General features: G+C 41.2%; 1 protein-coding gene across 2 annotated transcripts; it reads left to right on the forward strand.

Moving 5' to 3' along the window:
* Nucleotides 1–128: 128 nt before the first annotated feature.
* On the forward strand, nucleotides 129–14,312 carry pitpnb (phosphatidylinositol transfer protein, beta). Of its 2 annotated transcripts, XM_061698017.1 has the most exons (12): nucleotides 129–195; nucleotides 2,694–2,724; nucleotides 3,874–4,019; nucleotides 4,113–4,204; nucleotides 5,214–5,221; nucleotides 7,140–7,214; nucleotides 7,365–7,448; nucleotides 9,815–9,892; nucleotides 9,968–10,072; nucleotides 10,404–10,526; nucleotides 10,593–10,677; nucleotides 11,610–14,312. In XM_061698017.1, exons 1-11 carry the CDS (start codon nucleotides 176–178, stop codon nucleotides 10,638–10,640), a joined length of 810 nt encoding a protein of 269 aa, XP_061554001.1. In that variant the 5' UTR covers nucleotides 129–175; the 3' UTR covers nucleotides 10,641–10,677; nucleotides 11,610–14,312. The 2 variants fall into 2 exon arrangements, with proteins under 2 accessions (XP_061554001.1, XP_061554000.1); XM_061698016.1 differs by lacking the exon at nucleotides 10,593–10,677.
* Nucleotides 14,313–14,805: the final 493 nt, after the last annotated feature.

Below are 14,805 nucleotides of genomic sequence, written 5' to 3' on the forward strand. Positions count from 1 at the left end.
TATGAGTCAAAATGCTAATCTCAAAGTCGAGGCTAAAGATTGATTGTTTGGTTTAAAGGTAATGATTGATCGGTTCGCTCAGCCAATCGGATGATTCACGGAGGGCGGGGCCAACTTGTTGACAGCGCTTGCTGGTCTCGCCTGCCACTGCGCAGGCGCAGACCGGCGGACGAAGATGGTGCTCATCAAGGAATAGTGAGTCTGACGTGTTGGGTTTTTTCCCCCCTCTAGTCATCGCTTTAGCGCATTTTCATCCATTTCAGGGCTTATTAGCGATCGGCGTGCTTCGTTGGGTTTCCTAGCCTGAAACCCTAAAAAAAGGCCGTTTAAAAGCGGGCTGGATAACGGACGTGGATAACGGGATACCGGTGTTTTTTTTTTCTTTTTTAAAGCGTTGCTAGTGGAACGCTACTGCTAGCGTGGCCAATTAGCCTCCTATTCAATACGAGTCATGTATATCAAATCAAAAAAGACACACACAGCGCCGCCTTTAATGCGTTTAACGTTGCCGCATAGGCGTGCTAACCTCACAAGCTTTGGTTAGCATCCCGTTATAGCCCCAAAGTGGCGTAATGTTAAGCTTTTGAGGGACAGCTTAAGGCTCCGTCGGATTTAGCCCTCAACGCTAGCAGGAAAGGCTAGGCTAGGCTAGGCTATCAGCAGAGCACTTCCTTAGCACCGCCCTCAACGCAGGCATTTCACAATAGCTGGCACTATTGTCAACAACCTAAACAAGTACACGAATGCCTGGCGACGCTTTTTTCCCCTCAAGACATTCGTGCAAGGAGGACGCGGAATTGGCCTGCTACTTCGGCGACACTCGCGTGGCAATTAGCCCCATTTTATATTGGGCGATTAATTGCAACTGTTAGCATGGCGAATCTGCAAAGCAGCCCGGCGGTTTACATGAAACCCAACGTTTGAACTACTAACACGACATGTAACTAAGTCGATGATTAACTAGCTAATCATTGGGAGTCGTGGCGCAGAGATTTGAGCTGTTTCAAGTTGGTGAATCCACCTGTCGCTGGTGAGTTCAACCGGCCAAATGGCAAAAATGTACACTTATGCCTGGCTAAAAACAAACATCCCTAATGTAGTTGTAACCGTAGCAGCTTCAGAGGGAATCAGTCAAAACCTGCCACTCAGGTGAAGTGACTTCCTTTTGTAGAAAAAAAGGTTCAGGGCGAAAAAAGATGGCCAGTCAGTGTTTAGTGTCATGATAACATTCTGTAATCTGTAATTCATTAATATAGCTAATAGTCATCTGTGAGGTTTGTTCTGCGAAGTTAAATAGCTAACAATCTGGTGAATGTACCAGTAGCTTGCAAGTTCTCTTAGCCAAGTAATAAAACAAGAAATAAATGTTGAATTCACACCGTAACCGTAACTGCAGGCAGTGTCTTTTACTACATCACGAATGTAGTTGGAACTAACAGATTCAGAGCAAATAAATCAAAACTGACCACTAAGATGAAGTGACTTCCTTTTGTAGGAGTGGGTTTCCAAACAAAGGCTCGCTTCTCAAAATTGTCGCTGGCCATTTTTTTTTTTTTTGGTGTGTCACGTTAAAAATCAGTCATCTATTTTATTGAGCTAGCTAATAACTTGAGTCAGGACAGGAGATTTGTGCTGTGTAGCAAATAGCTAAAAAACAATTGCCTTTTTAATACATCGGTTACGACTTGCTATGTGAAACAACATTTCCCCAATGTCGTTTTAATTGTAACAGATTCAGAGGAAAATAAATAACTGTCCTCTCTGGTAAAGTGACTTCCTTTTGTAAAAAGCGTGTTCCCAAATTGAGGTTCTGGGCACAACATGGTCACCAATCAGTGTCACAGTCAAATGCTGTCATCTGTTTTGTTGCTCATTCACGGGTGTTAAACTCAATTTCATCGTGGGCCGCATTGTTGGTACAGTTTTCCTCAGGACCGTTACGACTGTGAAACCATATAGATGTTTCATCACCTCATCATAGTAAATTGATGGATCATTGGTTATGAAATCAGAAGTCAAGGATAACATTTTGTTCAATAACCGTTTATTACTATAAAAAGTGTTTTGGTAAAAAATTTGTTATTTTTTTTATACACAATATCTAAATGTCATTTCACATGATTATTTGAAATGTTGGAACAGATTTAAGCAAGAATCATGGATGTTGACGCAAATGATTTGCTTTCGCGGGACCACCTAAAATGGTGTAGCGGGCCCGATGTGGCTCCTGAGCCTTGAGTTTGACACCCCTGCCAAGTGTTTCGAGACCTTCAAACATATTACAATTATGTACATAAGCACACTTGATTCATCATGTGGGGAAAATATTCACGTGCATATTGTACATGCGCTACCCCAAATTTGAGATTTAGCATGTTTACATGTACATACAATAATAAGCATTCAGTACGCTGCAGTCACATTTATATAAGGAGTGCATATTTGAGTGGCAGAATATTGATGAGAAAATATATGGTCCGGCTGTTAGCCTGCATAATATTGATTGCACACACATAATTTGGTGTATAAACGTCAAGTCAATCAGAGAAAATGCTTTTGTGTATGCGTCCATTGTTTAAGAGGATTTTAGGTTTTTATGCTGTAGTTCTTATGCTATGCATAAGTTAAATTGAAGCTATAATTTGAGTTGACAGCACTATAATAACACCCCACTTTTTGTTTTGTGTCTGCAGCCGTGTGGTGTTGCCCATTTCTGTTGAAGAGGTGAGTGTCGTTGCATTCAAGAAATGTTCAATTATCTGGCCTCGAAGGGAGATTCTTCCTACAGCCCAGCAGTCCCGAAGGCAGCATTTCATAATCATCGCCTTAGGTTGTGACTGTCCATTCACGTTTTCACCTTGTTTATCCTTTCACAATCACATTCCGAGTAATTCCCTAAAGACGAATAGAGTGCAGCAATGGCCGAACGAGCTCTTAATTACCACACGCAGCACTGAGATTAGTTTTGGCAGCGTCAAGGTGGAACTTGCGCCATTAAAAAAAAAAAAAAAAAAGTAAATAAATAATTTAAAAAAGTATATGAAGGCGAGCGCTTTATTTGTGCTTAAAGTAACCCCGCTGTTATGATTGTTTAATGGGTCAGTGTGACCCACTGCACGTTTGATCATCAAAAAATAATGAAAACTTCATCATAAAACTGAAGAACAACAATAGTGCCAGCAGAATAAGTTTTAGCGTGAATGTTTTTTTACATATAGATGTAAAAAAAATACAATATAGACTTTTACTGGTCAATTTGACCCAGTAAATGTAGTTTAAAAGTAAAGAAAAGTATAATAACATAAGACCAGGAGAAGATTTACCATAACACATTTGTACATTAAAAATTAACATTATTTTTGTTCTACCTGGGAATAAAATCCAGACTTTTGAGGGTCGATTTGACCCACAAAATCAGTAATTAAATGGTGCGAAGCAAACGTTTAGGAAATGTGGTTATTTACCATGAATGACGCACATTTTTATAAAACTCTCTTCATGTTAAATCCTTTTAAAAAGAACACATTTCAAATGTGCACATTAAAACATTTTTTTCAGGTTAATCTGACCCAGGAAATTCTAGATTTCTACAGGTCCAGTTGATCAACCAGGAAGGAAATATTTGGAAAATTTGGTTATTTGTGCGCGAATGGGATTGGTTACAAAAATAATTTTTTTATGGAAGGAAAATTGAGATTTTTACAGGTCAATTTGAGCAATCAAGGAAACATTTTGAAAATGTAGTTATTTCTGGACAAATGGGCTTATGTATTTTATAGACAGAATCAGGAAAAGGGGGGGGGGGGGGACAAAACTGCCTTTTTACGGGGGTTTTAAAGTCCTTTCACCCGCTGTTGCGCATCCCGCCGGCAGTATCAAGTGGGCCAGCTGTACTCGGTGGCCGAGGCCAGCAAGAATGAGACTGGCGGCGGCGAGGGCATCGAGGTGCTCAAGAACGAGCCCTACGAGGAAGACGGCGAGAAGGGACAGTTCACGCACAAAATCTACCACCTCAAGAGGTCATTGTGCCGCCCGCACTTTTTGCACTTTGACCGCTCGCCCACGGACGTCCCCTCACTGGGCTCTTTGTCTCCCCCCCCCCCCCCCTGCAGTAAAGTCCCAGGATACGTGAGGATGCTCGCGCCAGAGTCGGCGTTTGTTTTTCACGAAAAGGCCTGGAATGCCTACCCCTACTGTCGCACCGGTAAGTCGCCAGACGCACATACAGTAGAAGAGTCGCAATGATGTGATCTAATTGTATGATGATATATATCATCTAATACTGGATAACATGCAAACATGTAAAGTTGACTGGATTTCGGTTGACTGCGATCCGTTTGTATTTGGAATCCCAAAAAAAAGAGAAACGAAAATGTGTCAAACTGTGGCCACAGGCAATGTTTTAATTTACGTTTTAACATTCTTAATTGTCAAGATAAGACATTATTGATCCCACAGCAGGGAAATTCACTGGTTACAGCACGCAAACAATGTAATGAAAAAGAAGCTTTATCAAATATAGCAGATCATGGGGGTGGGATTATTTACAAAAGGTAGTTTCAAATCCATTCATTAATTCATTCATCTCACGCGGGTCGCGGGCGTGCCGGAGCCTATCCCAGCAATCTTCGGGCGAGAGGCGGGGTACGCTCAAGGGCCACGTTTGATTTAACGGACTGTGAAATATGTATTTTGATAATCATTGAAATGTTTTATTTTTATAATTAACCAATTAATAAAACAACAATATTTTATAAACAATTACTTAACTTTTTTTTTATTGCATCATATACAACAAATTAATTAAGCAATTATTTGATGGGCTAAATGCATAATTAATGGTGGGGAGAAACTGGAAAATCAAATACCGGACTGCTCCTTTAAGTAGGCGGCGAATAAACTACACCTCTGACAAGTATCGTTACGACTAAAGGTGCATGACGATTAAGGAACAGGAGCACACAGAGAAGTCATGCTGACCGCTAAATAACGTCAAATGTAAAACGCCAGAAGAATAAGCGCTAAGGTGGTGCAGCAGTAGCAAGAGTTTCTTTTTGTTTTATTCCAAATTCCTCAGGGGCATTGGAACTTTAGATTGTATTGAAAATAGGATCAAAGTGTGCTATAAAATGAATGTTTGTGTATTTTGAAAGTGCTCGTTGATGACACTAACACCTCTTTTGTTTTCCTTTTTCTCCCGCCGCCCGCTGCAGTCGTGACGGTGAGTGTCATCTTTGTCTCTTGCGGCACACGTTCGCGATAGCGCCCTCTTCCTTCTGGCGAGCGTTAGGGCGCACCGTCACGCCGCAGTGGTCAGAAGCAGCACGGTGGCTCTCTGATACTCTTATTGCTTGATTGGATTTAGCGATAAATCCCGGCCTCCGTTCATGGCGAGCTCACCGAGTCACTTGGTTTAGATCAGCTACACCTGTCAACACTGATTTCTGCCTGGTAACGTCGACTTTTTTCTTATAAGATCAAATCTTGTTCTATAAAAAAAAAACAATTCTGATAAGCTCTCGTAAAATAGGACTTTATTCCCATATTGTTAAATTACGATTTGGTTGTTATTGGATCATGACCTTTTTTTCCATAAAAATACAACTTTTCATAAAATTGACATTCTGTAAAAATACGACTGCTCATCTAAAAAATGTGACTTTATTCTTGTCTTGAAGGACTGCACATTTTTTGTTTCAAAAATGAATTTTTCTCATTGGATTTGATTTTTTTTTTCTCATAAAGCTGCAGCTTTATTTTTAAAAGAGTAAACATATGATTTTGTTTATCTAAAAATGTGACTTTATTCTTGAATAATAGGATGGCAACTTTTTTGTCACAGAAGTACGACTTTGTTCTCGTCGGATTAGGAAAAACAAATTCTCATAAAAGGGACCTTATCCTCATAAAATGGAATTTTATTCTCTACAAATATGACTTATATCATCTAAACATTTGAATTTATTTTGGTTTCATCGATTACCACTTTTTTTGTCCAAAAGTACGGCATGTTTTCATAAAAGTATTTTTTTTTTTTTTTCATGAAAATACATTATCCTTTTAAGATTCTGACTCATAAAAATACATTTTCAAATTGTTATTATTCTTGGAAAAAAATTTACCAAAAATACTTTTTTTTTTTTTTTTTTTTTTTTTTTTTTTTTAAACGAGTAGGACTTTTTTAAGACAAACTTTTTTTCCCCCCACAAAAAACAAGACTTTTATTATTGAAAAATAGGACTTTTGTCCCATATTTAATTTTTTTTTCTCCTCGAAAAATACAACTTTGTTCTCAGGATTATGACCATTGTTCATAAAAATGCAACTTTATTTTGATGATGACTTTATTCCCTAAAAAAATAGAACTTTATTCTCATGACATGTTTTCCCCAGAAAGGTACTTTTATTATTAAAAAAATAGTACTCCATTCTTAGAAGGATTATGATAATTTCTTTCTTGAGAAAATACTGCTGTTAACACGATTAAGACCCTTTTCATAAAAATGTAACATTGTTCTGATTATGACTTTATTCTCTAAAAAATAGGACTTTCACTTTTTAATTTATTTTATTATTTACTCTAAATATAGGATTTTATTCTCCTCAAATTACAACTATTTTCTCAAAAGTATGACTTTATTTTCGTAGGATTCCAACCTTTTTTTCTTCATAAAATATGACTATTTTCCTAAGATTTTTTTTGTCAAAAAATACACTTTCATTCTAAAAGAATAGGACGTTATTCTCCAAGATGACTTTTTTCCCTGCAAAAAAAGGATTGATTACGACTGTAGCCTCGAAAAAAATATATAGCTTTTTTCGCATAAGATGTAAGATTTTTTGGTCAAAAATACGTTTATTCTCTAAAAAATTGGTTATAAAACAAAATGGTTATAAAACACAACTTAAAAAATAAAATTGTTGTCATAAGATGTAGCGTTTTTCTCAAAAGGACGGACGGCCTTATTCTCGAAGGACTGCAACCGTTTTATCTTCCTGAAAATACAACTTGATTCTCATGAGGGCTTTTTTGATGTAAAGCAGCGTTGAGTTTCGGCCTCACACGGCTGAGTTCAGCCGAAACTGTGAACACGGATATCCGCCTGATAACTCACGTGCGTTCCTCTCCCGCCTCGCAGAACGAATACATGAAAGATGACTTTGAGATCAAGATCGAGACGTGGCACAAGCCTGACTTGGGAACCGTAGAAAACGTGAGTCAAGCAGACAAAGGCCTTCGGACGCCCCCCGAGTCGGCACCAAAAACACGGGATCCCACGTTTCCCATAATTCCAATAATGCACCCTCCTTGGATGTTGTGCTGTTGAATTGTCACTGTGTTAGCATCATGCCTCGTGTATCAGGTGCACGACCTGGACGAGCAGACGTGGAGAACCGTGGAGGTGGTTCCTATAGACATCGCGAACAAAGAGGAAGTGGCGCCAGGGGTGAGTCCGCAACAGCTGCAAACTCTGTAATGCTGATGTATATATTATAATATATATATATATATATATATAAAACAATGGCAATATATTATATTGTCTTGTTATTAAAAACTCAAACTTACAGGAAAAGTCATTGTCTTGAGAACCGAATTTATATTTTTTTTCATTGGAGTATTGGTCAACTCAATTTATTTATAGAGCTACTGCAGCTGAAACAAAGTGCCGTGCATAAATACAAATCGAATATAAGACAATTGAACAGAACATAAATCAGATGTGCTCCTGTTAAGCAGCAGCATTTTTCATGTTGAACCAACTGGGGATGTTTCAGGGAGGACTGGCTATCTGTAGTTTTAATTTTTTTAGTGGGAAAAGTATTACTATTAAAACAATAGTCATGTTTTTCCCTTCAAAGTAAATTGTAATACTAGGAGACTGAAGTCACTGTTTGTCAACAGACACGTGATGCGTCAGTATATAATGGTACCTTGAGCTATGAGTGACTTAGGAGTTTTATTTCAAGGTTTGGATGATTTTTTTTTGCTTTGACTTAAGAGGACAAAATTGACATACGTGCGCTGTATGGTGAAAGTGAACTCAGTTTGGCAGATAGTAAACAATTCTTGCAAAAAAGAGGCTTCAAGCTGTTAAATGCCACTCCCAGTTGAAGTTTACTGTCAAACGAAACATAAAACAGATAATTAATTTTTTTTATAAATAACACTGTTTTGTCTTAAAGTCCACTAATTTACTGCTAACATGTAATGAGAAACGCCATAGACGGGGTAAACGAATAGCAGCTATGTGGCGCTCTGATAACACCTTAAGAAGCAGATATTTGAACACAAATGGCGCAGCTACACATGTAAACACCCGTAGCCACAAAATATAACACAACTCACAGTCACACACATTCTTGAGCCTCTGCGAAAAGGGATTGTCACAGCGGCTTACTGAGATATTTACAGTACTTGTGAAACTCTTGTCTGTACTAGTGTACATTTTTAATTATTTTTTTTGAATAAGTGGGGATAAACCGCCTTAAGCAGTTTTTGGGGTTGGTTACCCTGCAAAAAAGAAAAGACCCAAAAAATCTGCCAAAAGGTGACTCCGCGGGTGCCGAACCACGAGTGTGCTGGGTGGGGTTCACTGTAACGGTATTTCTTTACATTTCAATGGGGAAAGTTTTGACATATTTGACATACAGGTGTTATGTGTTACCAGCGTGGTCATGGAACGAATTCAACTCGTGTCTCAATACACGACTGTATGTATACTTTTCAACGTGCTACTAATATTCTTTCGTACGGGTTGATGTCTTCTAAGCTCCCTGACATTGTACCGCTTACATCTCATTTGCACCGGTTTAAAGACAAAAAGGAGGTGTTAGGGCCATTTTTTTTTTTTTCCCCCTCTTCCCCCATTTTGGATCTGCAGTTTCTCACACGAGCTTGGGCGCAGTAATGAGTTAAGTGGCTCAGCGAGGAGGTGCGGCTTAAGCGGCTCGTCCATCTGCCGCAGATGCTCCTCACGCTTTCCCTCCGCTGAGCTGCCGGATTAAAACAGCATCACGCAAGAACACCAACAACAAAGACCCCATTTGAGCTCCTTCGTTGCTGTGGCAAACCTTTCAAAGTTGATGGCAAAGTAGTTTTTTTTTTTCAAGGTACAGCAGATAGAAAAAGTCTACACACCCCTGTTCAAATGCCAGGTTTTTGTAATATACAAAATGAGACCCAGGTAATTCATTTGAAAACTTTATATAGAACACTGGTAATGGGACCTGTAAACGTGTGCAACCCAATTGGGGCGGGGATAATTGAGATAATGGGGTTGCACAATTGTGCACACCCTCTTATAACTGGGGATTTATAGCCGTTCAGAATTAAGAATACCATTCAAACTCATGTTAAGGGGGCATTTACTCGCAAGTTTTGAATGTAGCCGATTTGTCCAATTCTTCCCTTTTATACTTGAGTTTGCTAGTCTTGGGCCTATCTGTTGGCAAATGGAGGATGATTCCACCAGGGGAGGCGGATACTTTCTTTTTTTCCCAAGCAAAACTTTTGAAGTCGGTCACAGGTCAGTGCGAGGCCGTGGGGCTGTGCCCTGTTCTGATCATGGGAAATGAATCACCAATGTCCCACTTGTCTGGGTTCCACAGAAATGTCAGCTCTACTTTTACATCTCCTATGCGGCAGTTTTGCGGAAAGTCCGTGTGACAATGTCTTGTTTGTGTAATGGACTACATGACAAAGTCCTGGAGATGTCTGCTGGTGTGCGTAATAGAAACATTTCTTGATTGATTTTTGTCGTATATAAAGTGACACAGTCTCAAGTTGGCATTTGATGGTGTTTTGTTGCAGGACTACAAAGCAGAAGAAGATCCCTCCCTCTTCCGCTCGATCAAAACCGGAAGAGGCCCCCTCGGCCCCGAGTGGAAGGCAAGCGACACAGCCAGCAGAGGTTGAGCATCCCGGTTTTTTGATTTTTGAATGTCGTCTCTTTGTCGCACGCAGAACGAGCTGAAGACAGACTGTCCGTACATGTGCGCGTACAAGCTGGTCTCCGTCAAGTTCCGGTGGTGGGGCTTTCAAACCAGAGTGGAGAACTTCATCCACAGGGTAAACGCCACACGTCTGCGTCTTGTCGCGTTTCCGAAGCTCAAAGCTTCATGGAGAACGGTGCGATTATTTTTTGCTTCCGCTCACATCCGCCAACGAGGCGCTTTGAACTGAAGAAGCGTTTTCGGGATGTAGGCGTAGCTAGCTAGCTAAGCGCATGTTAAAATTGGGACTGAAGTTCTCATATCGGGGCTGGAGGGACTCAACGCTGTATTTCTGCAATTCATTACTGCGTAGTTCTCCGTCTTTGCACATTTTCAGCAATGATCTTCAAGCATGTATTGAGAAACAAATCTACGATTTCACTTCTTCCCTGCGTTTGTATCCACAGCAAGAGAAGCGCATCTTCACCAACTTCCACCGCCAGCTCTTCTGCTGGGTGGACAAGTGGGTGGGTCTGACCATGGAGGACATCAGGCGCATGGAGGAGGAGACCCAAAGAGAGCTGGAGGAGGTAAAGAACATCTCCCGCCGGTCCTCCGGCAAAAGGCCAAGCGTTAACCTTGTAATGTCACATTAGATGCGCCAGAAGGGCGACGTGCGAGGCACCTCGGCGACAGACGAGTAGACGCCCTCGCTGTAGTCAAACTCTAGAGGCAGGCTGAGTAAGTCACGCATGGAGACGACCCGCCGGCCGCCGCCTGCATGGAGAGCGTCGTGCTCTTTGTCTGTCCTTCATCGCGCTTCTAACTCCTCTTCGTCATTGTTCACATCCTGTCACTCCCCACTGGGATTCATTGCCACAGCCACCGGTTTGGTTTTTTGTGTCCGGGTCACAGTTGCATTGGTAACATGTCAACAGTCGGTGTGTTTACACTCTCAACGCAGAACACCGCATACATAAAGATTCTGTTCCACCGCCGAAATAGAAACGCGTCCTCCCAGGCAGAAATCTCGCGGGATCACACGCGATCTCACACAAATGAAGAAGAGCAGACACTTGCGCGTATGCGCCGATGTTTGCAGAGTGTTGCCGAAGGGCGGGAGACAGTGTTGTAGCACGGCGATGTTGTCAGGAAAGACTTTACTGCAAAAAAACAACATCAGGTAGGACATTTGGTTTTATTTCTGCCTCTTGTTCGTTACTCAGGCCGCTTCTTGATTGGCTACAATCCGCTAATCCGAAATTTACTATTGGCAGCATCGTGACTTGCGGAGTAGACGGCTTTCCCCACACACTGAAAGAATTTTGGTTGTAAATATTGAACAAGATTGTTGGCCCCGACCCGTTTCGGACCCTATTATCGGGGCAAATATGCTCTTAACGTACCTCGTTTTATAGGACATAAAAAAATCGCGAAGCGGCAAAAACGGCCCGATTGTCCTTCCTCTTTCCAGGACTTTGTTTCGGTGCCACTTTGCCTGAACTGGTTGAATATGTCATCTGCTGTCGTTTCTCATTCCTTCTCTTTCACTGATTGGTTTCTCTTCCAGCTCCTTCCGCTGCTTTCTACATTTCACCACATATTCTCCTGCATGAAATATGTTTCCTATATATTTTAACCGATTCTTTTTTCCCCCCATTTAATCCATCCAGCTGCGTAAAACCGGTCCGATTCGAGGCACCAGTGCTGCTCACGAGCAATGAGCCAAACCACCCCGACCCTGTCTTGATGATGTCATCGGAGACACACCCACCACCACCGCCGCCGCCGCCGCCACCGGGAGGAAGTGGCCCTGGTTCCCCGATACTGTACAGACCCCTCCCCACTCTGCTCCAACAACAACAACAACAACAACCTGGTTTTGCATATATATAATTATATATACGTACACAAAGACAAAAAAAACTCTTTGCACAGATGTAATTTGCCTGAAATGTAAATGATAGTGATTCCGATGGACGGGCTTTGTTTTTACTCTTGCGTGGAGCCTTTTAAATTGACCATTAGGAGACGAATGTGCTTTTTAGACATAAAGGTCCTCACCAAAACTGGCTGACTCGCGCAGCCGTTGGGCCATTTTTATTATGATCGCCCCCATTGTTGTTGTTCTCCGTGTTTGTCTGTACTACAACGCAGTATTTGTCCGTGTTGTTGAAAGCCCTCCCGCCACCTGTGCAAATGATGTCACACCCATTTTTTTTTCCCGTCAGTGTGCAGGGAGCATTTGTGACCGGAGCGTTACTCTTTTAAACAAGTATTCTCCCGCTGTTTCGAACGATTTTAAAGGCGTACTCAGCCGAGGCCCATTCGAACCCTGCTCGAGGCCAGTTGACGCCCAAAGTCCAACAGTGTGCTCAAATGTATGCTCATGGTTGGCACACTTCCCTTCTCTAGCACGCTTGGAAGCGCCACGTTAGATATAAATGCGACTACTCAAAACAATACACAAAGTTTTTCTTTTCTTTAGTCATCAGCAATGGAGCATGGGTTGGTTTCACCAAAACATTTCTGAACAAAAAGTGGAGAAAACAAGCATTTTGTGGAAAAACAAACAAACACATCAAGCACAACAGTGACTTTAACGCTAATGCTTGCTTTTGTGACACATCAAACTAGAAAAAAACAAAAACAAGACTGAGAAAGGGCTTTAGATGGCAATATAATTTATTTGTAGATACGTTATGGATGGCGACCTCTAGTGGACGAATAAAATACCTGCACCTTAAGTGCAGTTTCACAAATTGTCATTGGAATGTAAATATGAAACTTCTATATAATAAAATAATTAGTCGATACTTTGCGGAATTCATTTACTGTGTGATTTTCTTGAACGTAACCACCACAGTAAACGAGCGTTTACTGTATCCAACCAAGAAACGCACCATGAGCGACGCCAGCTTGCTGCATGACTAGAGTTGAATGTCATTTAAAAAAGTAAATTTTTTTTTTAACGTCATTGGACATTCACTCCATGAGCTGTTCTTTTTTTCACAATCGCAGCCCTACTACCTACCGCGACATATACTCTTATTATACCATACATGTACCTCTACATACTCTTGAGTGTGAGGTACTTAAACTTGTTTGACTGCCAACGTTGGCATTTCTCTCCCTCATAAACGTGAGACCCCGAGATTCAGTGCCTAGTCTTTACCTTCTACTCAAAAGTTGTGCTGATCTCAGAAGTGATGCAACGCCACCATCTACAGGAAACTGCTAGTCATTACAGCGGTTTACAAGCACGACTAGAAATAACCCACGGACACAGTTGGAATGGCCTAGCTCGAGTACGCCCTTGGATGAATGAACTCGACACCGTAGATGGATGCGGCGGCAAGGCTGCATTTTAACAAGCGTCGCCGGCTAACTAGCTAAAAACGTTCGAGGTCGTGCTGTTTGTCATAAGTGTACTTTTCGGGTCGGTAGCGTTTTCATGTGTGGTTTGAGACTGTATCGCCTACATAGTTGAAACACGTACGCGAGGTGTGACAAAAGAAATGAGCCGGCGCAGTCTCGTTTCTTTATTGTCACGCGTGTCTGTTGCTCCAATTGTCATGGAAGTGTACTGTGGAAATTGGTTTAAGAGTTTATTCCATATCCTGGATATCCAGCTGCAGGTCCATGTACTAGTATGTCCTTTGTCATCACTAGTAAGACCATTCACCGCCCTAGTAGAACGAGAGTAGTTTTTTTTTTTTTTTTTTTTCCCCACTGCTAGTGCTACTTTTGGCTACTAGTACAACATTAAGCAGGACGTGATATAGAATTAATACACAGTTTTGCCTTACTCGTGTCACTTAGTTGCCCTACAAGTATGACAAAGAGGGTACTAGTACATGGACCTGAAGATGAATATCGAGGATGGGGAATAAATGTTCAATAGCTTTTCATGTGTATCAGCTTCATGCGATGGCTGCATTAAAAAGAAAAAAAGTTATCTTTCAACCCGTTCAAACCTCACACAGCAACACGACGACGTGTCAGCTTTCCTCAGCCTCTTCCCTCTGTTTGTCTTTAATGTTTTTATTTTGTTTCAGTGTTCGCTAAAGGGAAATCCTTTTGATAATGCCAGCTGGGGTTTGACTGTGAGGGCAGGACTAGAAGCAAAGGCAACAACGTTTTTTTCGAACATTGGTTTAAAAAAAACAACAAACAACATTTTTTTTTTTTTTTTCTCCTCCTCCTCCATTGATGGAAAGGACCGGGTCGCGAAAGCAACATTCAGGGGTATCAGTAGTGAATGTATGATTATTAGTTACTTTTTTTCTGGTTTATTTGTCACAGTTGTCAAGCTGTGACTGAAGGTCTGGACAACGGAACACAACAGAATATCTAATAAATTTCAACAAATGAGAGATCTTGTGTGCTGTTTTTTTTTTTAAATCTCAATTGCTCAATTAGAAGTGGGCGATACGGCACTTTTAATTGAGTTATTGGCATTTCCATAGTGCCCGGAGAAAGCCCACGCAGGCCCGGGAAGAACATGCAAACTCCACACAAGCGGGACCGGGGATTTGAACCCCGGTCCTCAGAAGTGTGAGGCAGACGCTCATAACCAGTCACCATGCTGGTGACTGGTCAGCTGGTGCTGCCTCTCTCAAAATATGTGCAGCTCGGGCTGCCAAATCTACCTAATATCACCACTACCACAGCAATGCAAAACACGCACAATTACACATATTCTGAAGAAGTACAAAACCAATGTTTATCTAATAACATGAAAAAATGGAAATAAAATACATCATACTCACCAAAGATGGTGATTCTTCACTGTACTCATGTGTGTAGATCGCAAGAGACGTGTTTTGCAGCTGAAGTTGCCAATAGCAAGTTTTGCTCAGACCAACC

This window comes from Phycodurus eques, chromosome 15 (assembly GCF_024500275.1).
Source record: "Phycodurus eques isolate BA_2022a chromosome 15, UOR_Pequ_1.1, whole genome shotgun sequence".
Taxonomy (NCBI): domain Eukaryota; kingdom Metazoa; phylum Chordata; class Actinopteri; order Syngnathiformes; family Syngnathidae; genus Phycodurus; species Phycodurus eques.

Bases quoted from the DNA above. Each gene is read 5' to 3' on its own strand.
- pitpnb (XM_061698016.1), top strand. From the start codon at position 176: ATGGTGCTCATCAAGGAATA. The intron at 7,215-7,364 runs GTGAGTCAAGCA...CTCGTGTATCAG, and splicing joins ACTTGGGAACCGTAGAAAAC to GTGCACGACCTGGACGAGCA. The intron at 7,449-9,814 runs GTGAGTCCGCAA...GTTTTGTTGCAG, and splicing joins AAGAGGAAGTGGCGCCAGGG to GACTACAAAGCAGAAGAAGA.